At 42.7% G+C, this 10067-nt stretch overlaps 1 protein-coding gene across 1 annotated transcript; it reads right to left on the bottom strand.

Moving 5' to 3' along the window:
• Nucleotides 1–310: 310 nt before the first annotated feature.
• Nucleotides 311–9587, bottom strand: SAXO1 (stabilizer of axonemal microtubules 1). Its single transcript, XM_039385970.1, is given in 7 exon segments — nt 311–571; nt 573–634; nt 636–884; nt 2640–2709; nt 4859–4994; nt 4997–5081; nt 9447–9587. Coding segments are annotated over 7 exon segments (846 nt in total). The 3' UTR covers nt 311–468.
• Between the last annotated feature and the right edge of the window lie 480 nt (nt 9588–10067).

Here is a 10067-nt window from a genome sequence, read left to right as displayed (position 1 = left end):
CAGTGTTTAATTAAGCCCTGATACACTTATCCAGCAATGACTTTTAAGTGTGACTTCAGAGCATATAATTTACCTGTTCTACCTCTGTTTTTATGGATGCGGCTGAACCCCCATTACACCAATAATGATGTATATTACCAAGAAGTCTCTCTGCTAGTGTCTCAGGACACCTCCTTCAATCAATGACCAAATGTTAGGTGGGGAAAATAAAAAAAAAAAAATACAGAGAAACAAGGATCAATGTGTCTTTTCCCTCGATTTTGTATTCTTCATTTATGCAAATGATCCAGAAAAAGTCACTGACAGGGAATTAAGTTTATTTTAAGAGCTCTCTAAATGCAAACCCGGTGATTGGTTTGAAAGAAGGTTACAAAAAAAAATCAAACTGTCATTTGTAGCTCACTGAGGCCCTGCTCTTTGAACCCGTTTCCAAGAAGGCTGCGTCCGCTCTCTTTTTACTTGTTTCCTTTACAGGCACTCACTCTTGGGAGTAGTGATATAGAGACTGTGACCATCAGCATCGGTTCCCTCAAAGATGTAACCGGGTGGGTCTTTGTAATAGGCCATGCATCACTGTGAGCGAATGAGGTGCATGATGGGTCTGAAAAGTAGTCAAGAAATATATTTTTTTTTGCTAGGAAAGTCAGCTCCAGAGCGTGAGTGATAGGTTTTAATTTCTTGCACAGCCAAGGCTTATATTCTTCTTTCATTACAGAAGAGCTAATGAATGGCTCAGTAATTTTTTTAACGTGGGCCAAAGGTTGACACATCTTGGCTGGCTTACCATTTGGGTGCTTGTAATATACCTGAGTAGTGGTGTAGAGGTCCATTATTTCCAGAGGAGGAAGATATACATCAGGTTTTCTGGTGAATACAGGAGGGCCCTGTAATTTAAAAAGATTTGCTCTCAGTCACACTAGGAATCTGTCACAAAGCTGCCTGTCTGACCAGTGCTGCAGCCACAAGACTGTGGTTTTTTACCCTTCCTAGCAACTTTTTACCCTTCCTAGCAACTTCCCCTAGAGAGCATTATGGTTACTGGTAGGAAGTTGAAATTAAATAGTCTTGGAGCTAACCCAAGGTGTTTTTTGTTGGTTGTGTTGTTTGGGATTTTTTTCCCTCCTTCCAAACCACACTAAGGGTCATGAGGCAAATAAGCTTCCAGTTAACTTTGCACAGGAAGGAAGTCTAGATTTCGAGTATTATAGAGTAAATGATGCAATTAGGTATCAGCATATTTGAACTGTCTATTTCAAACAGAGTTTGCCCCAGACGCTCTTGTTTCTCTAGGACAAAAGGAGATGTCCAGACGCCACTGCAGCGGTGAGATGCTGACCTTGTGCCCATGTCCAGGCACATCATTTTGCTGGAGTAATGGTCCAACAGGATGAACCATGAGTATATACAGATGTGTTATTGCAGCAGAAGCATTAATAAAGTATTAAAAAGTGAAAAACCTATGAGGTTCAGCCCATCTCTAAGCAAAGGCTTGTTCAGAGATCTCACATTTCAGATGCCAACCAAGAGTTACCAAAAAGCTTTTTAGGTTCCATCTTTGCTGGAAAACAGTCTACGCATTTTAGATATAACCTCAGCTCTTGCAAAATATTCAGAATATGATAAGCAAGTCCATCTGTCTTAGGCATTATGAATTTATTTTACTTTGTGTAAGCCAGCAGTGCTACTATTCCTTCAAAATATGTTACAGTTTTATCGTAACTCTAATTCTTATCTCACAGATATTAATAGTCTCCCATGTAGCACAATCTTGAAAACATTAGGGGGTACAGGAGGGAATGGAGGATATGAACCATATGTTGTTGGAGGGTTAGGCAAGACCTATACCCAAGCAAGACTAAATTAAAATTAGATTACGTATCTGCAGACAGACAGAGACAGCTATGTGTGTAGCCTGGAGGAGATGAGAATTTTGAAACCTTAAGTTGCAAAATCATCTGACATGAACTCTGATATGCAATAGCATCATCTTAAACCTACAGTGTCATTTGGGATATGGTGTGTTTAGTCGGAAGGAACATGACTATACAGTAGGAAAGGTAATTTAATACCAATGCAGCAATACTATATATGTGCTGTTCAGATATTTCAGTTACAATAATTAATTGAATAGAATGTTTCAAAGTTTCACACTTGAGTAGGTGTGCTGGTTTCAGCTGGGGTAGAGTTAATTTTCTTCACAGTGTCTTGTATGGGGCAGTGTTTTAGATTTGTGCTGAACACAAAACTGGTAATACAAAGATGTATTTTTTAGGCCTTTTCTGCTTTTCACACTGCCACACTGGCGAAGAAGTTGGGGGTACATGGAAGGCTGGGAGGAGACACAGCTGGGACAGGTGACCCAAACTGACCAAAGGGATACTCCAGACCATATAATATCATACTCAGTATGTAAAATGAGAGGAAGAAGGAGGAAGTGGGGGATATCGGGACTGATTGTGTTTGCCTTCCCAAGTAACAGTTGCATGTCATGGAGCTCTGCTTTCTGGGCAATGGCTGAACGTCTGCCTGCCCATAGGAAGCAGTGAACGAATTCCTTGTTTTGTTTTGCTTGTGTGCATAGCTTTAGCTTTACCTATCAAATTGTCCTTATCTCAACCCACGAGTTTTCCAGCTTTTACCCTTCTAGTTCTCCCCGTGATCCCACTGGTGGGGCAGTGAGTGAGTGGCTGCATGGGGCTTGGTTGATGGCTGAGTTTAAACCACAACAGTAGGGATCAGTAAAACCTAGCAACGCTTAGAGAATAGCACAGTGAAAGCCTGTGTGTTTTGTTGAACCTGGGCCTTTAAAAGAAAATTCATTCAGTATGCAGCTTGATTTTTGAGGGGGTTTGGGCAAAGATTTCCATTTGCAGTGTTTTGAAAAATACTGCAAATTATAACCAATGTGTCTGTGATACATTTCATTAGAGCTCTGGAGCTACAGCTAAGGTGCTGACCTAAACACCTATAAAAGACGAAGTTATATATCTGTTTCAGATACAAAGAAGTTAAGTATATCAAAACACAGAAAGAAAGATCCTTCACTTGCACTAAGCAGCCTTGGTTTCACTGAAGCTATTCCAATGAATACCATCTGTTGACATTGCCTATGCAGAACTAGGTGTTCAAAATTGTGTAAATGTGGGTATTTTGCACTTGTGGGTCATAGACTTCACAAATCAAGTAATTCTAAATAAGGAGCATTTCCTGTGTGCTTAGTGTAAAAATTGCAGTTTATGGTGTTGCAAACATGCAGCTGCACTAAAGTCTGACTTTCACTCATTTCAGCCAGGTAATTTTAATGCTGCATTCACATAACTTTCCCGACTTCCTAACTCCCTATATCATTTTGAATTTTAAAAAATAAATTGCCTCTGTACATTGGGACAAATCTCAATGTCAGCACCATTCATAAGCTATTACATTTGCACAGCATTATAAAAATAAAATAAAATAAGTAAAAATAGTTTAAGAAATACACAAATTCTAACTATCTGCCTACCCACGTTAGCTAGCTGAAAGGTGCGCACAGGGGAGGGAAAATCCTCTAAACTTTCTACTTATGACTTACTACCTAAACTAGCATGGTTGTTGTAACTGTGTGACTGAAAGTTTTCTCCCAGTGCATGCAGAGAAGAGAATTTCTGCTGGTGGAGAAGGAAATAAGCTCCCACAAAGACAAGCCTCCTACACCAAGGTACTGCTACTGAGAAACAAGGGCATAGGTTGATGCACACTTTGCCTGTTTTACCAGCAGTAGAGCTTGAGTGCATTATGTGTCCATATTTCCTGAGCACATGTCCAAATTAGAACAGCTGGGACCAGTTCATCACTGTATGGGTGTAACCCAAAACTCTGTGTTCTATAGCCTTCCATGCCATTTCCCAGAAACTGTTATCAATAGACCATTTACACCCTCTGCCCAGAGCAGCCTGACTCCTCAGGCTATAAACTGGGTGTTAAGAGGCCTGTGAGATAAGAGGATGCTCCTGTCCTCACACCCATTGTGGAACTCCCCGCCCCGAGGGAGGTACTGGGCATTCCTGCCTGAACTGGAGGATATATAATCTTGGGGTCTTGGGACTTTTTTAACCACTCGTGGGATCCAGAGGAAGGCTGCAGATCACCGCTCTCAACCAGACTGCAACCACCACTTTTCAACCAGACTGCAACCACCACTCTTGACCGGACTGCAACAGCACTCTCACCAACAGGTTTTCCCCTCTCCTTTTACTTTGGACTCAGGGGGCCCAAAGAACACCACTCTGTTCATGCCCCAGGGTGCTGGGTTATACATTTGGGTTTTGTGGGTTAAAACCAATTGTTGGTCTGTATAATCGTACTTATTGTATTATTTTATTAAATTGTTATTCTGATTTATAATCTCTCTTTTGAGTTGGGTTCATTTCCCCTGCCGGTTTACCTTTTAAACCAGCACAGTACATCTCTTGTACATTCCTGGAAAAACTGCAGCATACACAGAAAGGGTCCCATGCTTTATGAACTGCTCAGACCTAGCAAATTTTACATATTTTAGATGTGTCTGATCCTCTGCATGTGTGGATCAACCCTGGATTACGTTCAGACTATCCTAAAGGTGATATTGCTGGATATAGTTGCAGGAATTCCCATGGCCCTTCTCTACATAGGATGCCTGTAGGCCTGTCAGATATGCAAAGGAAGTGAATTCAGAGAGCTCCCAATGCTGCTGTATGACCATCAATGTCTGTATGGTTCCCTCACAGCTTGTTGGCATACATATAGAGAAGGAATAAAAACTTAATGCTTTCTTTTAATCTGTCTTCTTCAAAAATGAAGTTAACCGTGAAGTTCTGAAAGAAGCTGCAAGGAGACATACCTTTCTAAGTAGTTCTTATATGCATCTTGGCACTGAAGATGTGTCTTATCACACAGGAGAGGCATGGAGCTACTCAGGACATAGGAGTCATGTTTGTAAGTGGAGGTCAAATCCATACTCTCGTGTCTCTTGACAAGTTTTCAGATGGTTTAGGTTTCTGTGGCAACACTTCATGAGCTATGTAACCTCTCTTGTGAAGAATAATGTAGTTATTTCTTTTGTGCTATGGAAAAAAAAATGTTCCTTTTCCTGGACACACAAAGAAATTAATACTTCCCCTTCTCTCCACAACATAAGAAAGTCTGGATATGATACAAGCAGTTAGTGAAACACGTGAACCTTTTGCATTTGGAAACACACACTCTGCAAAAGGAGCTGAGGCAGTTCTCAAAAACCCCAGGCAGGTCAGATTCCCCCTTCTTTCCACTTAGTGAAGGTGATGGCTCTACATAACACTATCTCTGTTCTACCATGGAGTTATGCCACAAGACATAACTCCTTTTAAAGGCCAATAATTATAGCAGGCTATCTAGTGTGTACAGGAAACACAGAAGGAAGGCAACAGTAGCCTCCCAGACAACACACTGTACACCAGTTCGGGCCAGGATGGGGAGATAACATCAAAACATTTTTACAGCAAAACACCAGTTGAGCAAAGCAACATCAGCATGGTCAGACAGTCAGCTTTTTCTCAAGCACTGCTTTGAAAGAGCTATTTAAAAATACTGGGGTAGTGTTACTTAATACTAACAAAACATTGCAGAAACAGATGGAGAAGAAAACAGCATTATCATCCAACTTTAATAACTTGAACCTATTTCACTGCCCACATCATTCGGTACAGGGCAGAGAGTCTGCTGCCTGGCACCAGCAAATTCAGTCTCTTACATCAGAGTACTTCTCCACCTGTGTGCAGAATCTGTTTAGACCGCTGGCAGCCAGTCAGGAGAAACAGTACAGGATCTATTCTAATATTAGTATTGCACTTTGCATCTGGAGTAATGATGCATCTGAGTGGGCAAAAGTCTGAGCCTCTGAATATACTGTATTACTGATGCATTTTAGCAAATAAACAAGGTTCTCAAAGTCTGTGTACAGCAAAAGGGAAGAGAATTCACATGACAATGTATGAGGTATAGGGGTAAAAACAGAAATGCAGAAGCAAAAAAATAACCAAGAATATCAAGAGGTGCTTATGTAAGTATCACAGGTTACAGCCCCTTGGCATACTTCTGTCAGCAATTTGAAGCCATTGTGTTTTTTAAGAGGAGTCAAGAAAAGACAAGCAGGAGTAGAACTGACATTCAGCATCCTCAGTAGCAGGGAAACTTCAGTAATGGAAAAGGTCTTTCCCAAGCCACTACTGCACAATCCTATGTTTGAAACAGTCAAGACTGTTCCAGAAGCAAGTAACAGATTACAGGCAGACAATTCTTCAACAGTGTGATCAAGTGTTTTCTGACAGTGGGAATACCTTTTTCCACTCTGACTACTGCAATACAATAGAACCTGCTGCAGAGATTACAGATGAGAGATTGATCTGCTGATAAACCGATGGTAACCTATATCCAACACACCATGACAAGTGGTGCTGCCTGCAACTCCCAGACCTTATCAAGGGGTCTTGCAGTCACAACACTCAGTGAAATGTTACTAGAGAAGGCTGGTGATCAATCAGTGTTTCCTTGCCTCACAGTCTCTGTAGTTATTTTCATACACTCTGTCAATTAATTTTCTCTATGTTTAGCCACACAGAAACAGAGTTTTTAGTAGCCCTCTAACAGGTGGTGGCATTTTTCCACTACACCTTGGCACTTTCACATTGGGTATGTTTTCTTAGCAGTGTTGCCCAGAGGACAGAAAAACTTGCAATCCAATGACTAACTGTTAATTCTCTGTGTTTTTAACTCTTACAAAGGGAGGTAAGTTTTGGTAGAGTACATGCTCTGAAGAAGTAAATATAAGTAGTTTCTGTCTTAGTTTCTTTCTAGTTTCTTACTAGTCCGAGATTTTTTTCAGAAGTTGTACAAAATCCAGTGGTAATAGTTAACTGTGGAAATCATTAGCCTTGTCTGAGCAAGAATAGTTTTGCTAATTGAACAGGAAGTTTCTAAGGACTCCTTGACAAACCCCACATGGTGACTGCCCCTCCTTGCCTGCCTTAAGAGGACACCAATGAGCCCACAGTTTAGTCATAGGCAGACACAAAGCTGTCTAGCTGCTTTGGTTCATTCTGGAGATAGAAGGCATTTATAGAAGTGCAGGCTGCTCTTTAAAACCTGCTGATCTTTTCTATTGTTTCTGAAAACTTCCACAGAACCAGAGACATCCCAAATGTGAGTAAATTGGACATTTCAAACTTCATCAATCACATTTGTGATTAAATCAACAGTAAAAAGGCATAGGTAGGGAAAGAAGTTGGCAGAGTTCCATGTCAGGATGGGTACTGCAGGAGCTGGTAGAAGACCTCACCAAGCTACTCTGCATTATTTACCAGTGGTCCTGGCTAACTAAGGAAGTCCCAGTAGAACTGGATGTTAGCAAATGTGATGCCCATCTACAAGAAAGGCTAGAAGGAGGACCTGGGGAACTAGGCCTGTTAGCCTGACCTTGGTGTCAGAGAAGGTCATGGAGCAGACCTTCTCGAGTGTCAGCATGTCACAAATGCAGACAACCAGAGGATCAAGTCCAGCAAGCATGGGTTTGTGAAAGGCAGGTCCCAGGTCCTGCTTGACCTACCTGATCTCCTTCTATGACAAGGTGACCTGGTTAGTGGATGAGAGAAAGGCTCTGTATGCTGTCTACTCGGACTTCAGTAAAGCCTTTGACACCATCTTTCACAGCATTCTCCTGGCATAACTGACTGCTCCCTGGCCTGGACAGGTGCGTTCTTTGCTGGGTAAAAAACTGGCTGGATGGCCAACCCCACAGCATTGTGGTGAATGGAGTTACATCCAGCTGGTGGCCCATCACCAGTGGGTGTTCCCCAGAGCTCAGTACTGGAACCAGTTCTGTTTAACGTCTTTACTGATGACCTGGACAAGGGAATCGAGTGCACCCTCGGTCCATTTGCAGATGACACTAAGTTGGTCTGCTGGAGGGCAGGAAGATTCTAAAAGTTATCTGGATAGGCTGGATCCATGGGCCCAGGCCCATGGTATGAGGTTCAACAAGGCAAAATGCCAGTTCCTGCCCTTTGGTCATGAGAGAGACTGAAAACCTGAAAGCCTTAATGTAAACCTGACAGAGTTAATGTCTCAGACATCCAGTAGAAGAGAAAAGGAATGTTACCACGCTGACTGGGTAAGGTGCTAGATAAGGTGCGGTTGGTTAGAAAAGAGCATCTTGGGAGGCAGTATAGCCCTTTTCTGGGACCAACTTCCTTATCTTGGGTAATTATCTCTAAAAACAAGTTTGATGCAGCATTACAATTGTGGGGGGAGGGGGGTTGAAACCACGAGCCCCTCCAATATCCTTCTGAAAAGCTTGAGAATAACAAAATGTGTATGTGCAAAAACTAGTCTGTAAATAGTGGGATTGTGAACCCACCCTCTGTTTACCTGCCATCCAGAGGAACCAGACTAGTGACAGTGCTGAACCCTGGGTGGTAACCCAGATCTTTCTTCTCTACCTCTATTTCCCTATCTTTTTCTTTCTCTCCCCAAAAGTTTAAATTGCTGCTGCTACAGGTTGTTAAAAGATCTCTGTTGCTGCATGTTTTCAAAAAAGCTTAACCCCCGACCTGTTTACAAGTGTTTAAATCATTCCTGCTACAGGCCATTCAATCTATCATAAGGTTTAAATCATTCCTGCAAGAAATAAAGCTTTTTAATTGATCGTTTGGCATTGTTTCACCTTAATTTTGCCCACGGTATCCTGAACATTGGCTACTTCAGAGTAGGCAGTCCAGGACTGCCCTCTAGGGACCCGACAGGTCACAACACCCCAGGCAGTGCTACAGGCTGGGGGAAGAGTGGCTGGAAAGCTGCCCAGAGGAAAAGAACCTGGGGATGCTGGTTGACAGTAGCTGAACATGACCCAGCAGTGTGCCCACGTGGCCAAGAAGGCCAATCGCATCCTGGCTTGCAGCAGAAATAGTGTGGACAGCAGGACTAGGGAAGGGATCACCCCCTCTACTGTAACAGGGAGACTACCGGGGTGAAACAAAACAGCATTTATTACAAAGAAATAGCAAACAAAACGAGAAACCGAGAAACAGGAAAAGGAAACAAGTCCAAGACAACCCCCGACTCACTCAGGTGTTATTCACAAGGTTGTGAATAACCCCAGAATGTTCAAGATTCTCAATATAATGAGCTTCTGCATTCTCAGGGTGTCAGTAGGCTCAACACGTTGGCAGGCATCCCTATGAGGAAAACGTGGTCTCCAATGTCAAGCATGCTGCCTCTCCTGAGAAAAAAACCTGTCTGCTTTTTATACAGTTAGTCTGTGATGTCTACCTGGGCAATTGTGGCCAGCACCGCCTAGTTAGGGGCCTTCAGTCCCTCCCTCCATTATGTAAGTGATACCCCTCCCGTGCCTGCATGCTGCACATCGAGGGTCTTTCCTAATGAGTCTAGGGGCTTACTTCAACACCCTCCTCTTCACTTTCTCCTTCAATTGTCATTGAAGAGCCATCAGCCAATAGCCAGGCTCCAATTAATTTCAGTTTACTCAAGATGCTTCCTTCAAGGACGAAGTTCCCCTTTATCAGTGCTTGTTTTCTCATGACTTGGCAGGAAAAGAACAGACTCTCACAGGTGGCTCGGCCAAACACAGACCACAGGTAACAGTGTCTAATTAAGCATGAATACATCTACTCAGCACTGGTGAGGTTGCACCTTGAATCCTGTGTTCAGTTTTGGCCTCTCATGACAGGAAAGACGTTGAAGTGCTGGAGCATGTCCAGAGAAGGAAAACAGAGCTGGTGAAGAGTCTGAAGCATAAGTCCTATGAAAATGGCTGAGAGAGCTGGGGTTGTTTAGCCTGGAGGCACATGATGGGGGCTCTGGAAAGACCTTATTGCTATCTACAACTGCCTGAAAGGAGGATGTAGCCAGGTGGGGGGTTGATCTCATCTCCCAGTCACAAGCAACAGAATGAGAGGAAATGGCCTCAAGTTGCACCGGGGGAGGTTTAGGTTGGTTATTAGGAAAAATCTCTTCAAAGAAAGGGTCATCAAAGATTGGAATAGGCTGCCCAAGGACAT

This window comes from Pipra filicauda, unplaced genomic scaffold (assembly GCF_003945595.2).
Source record: "Pipra filicauda isolate LSUMZ 115617 unplaced genomic scaffold, ASM394559v2 scaffold455_size529941_pilon, whole genome shotgun sequence".
Classification (NCBI taxonomy): Eukaryota; Metazoa; Chordata; class Aves; order Passeriformes; family Pipridae; genus Pipra; species Pipra filicauda.
The sequence above is the reverse complement of the archived record's forward strand: the minus strand, read 5'-3'. Positions and strand labels throughout refer to the sequence as shown.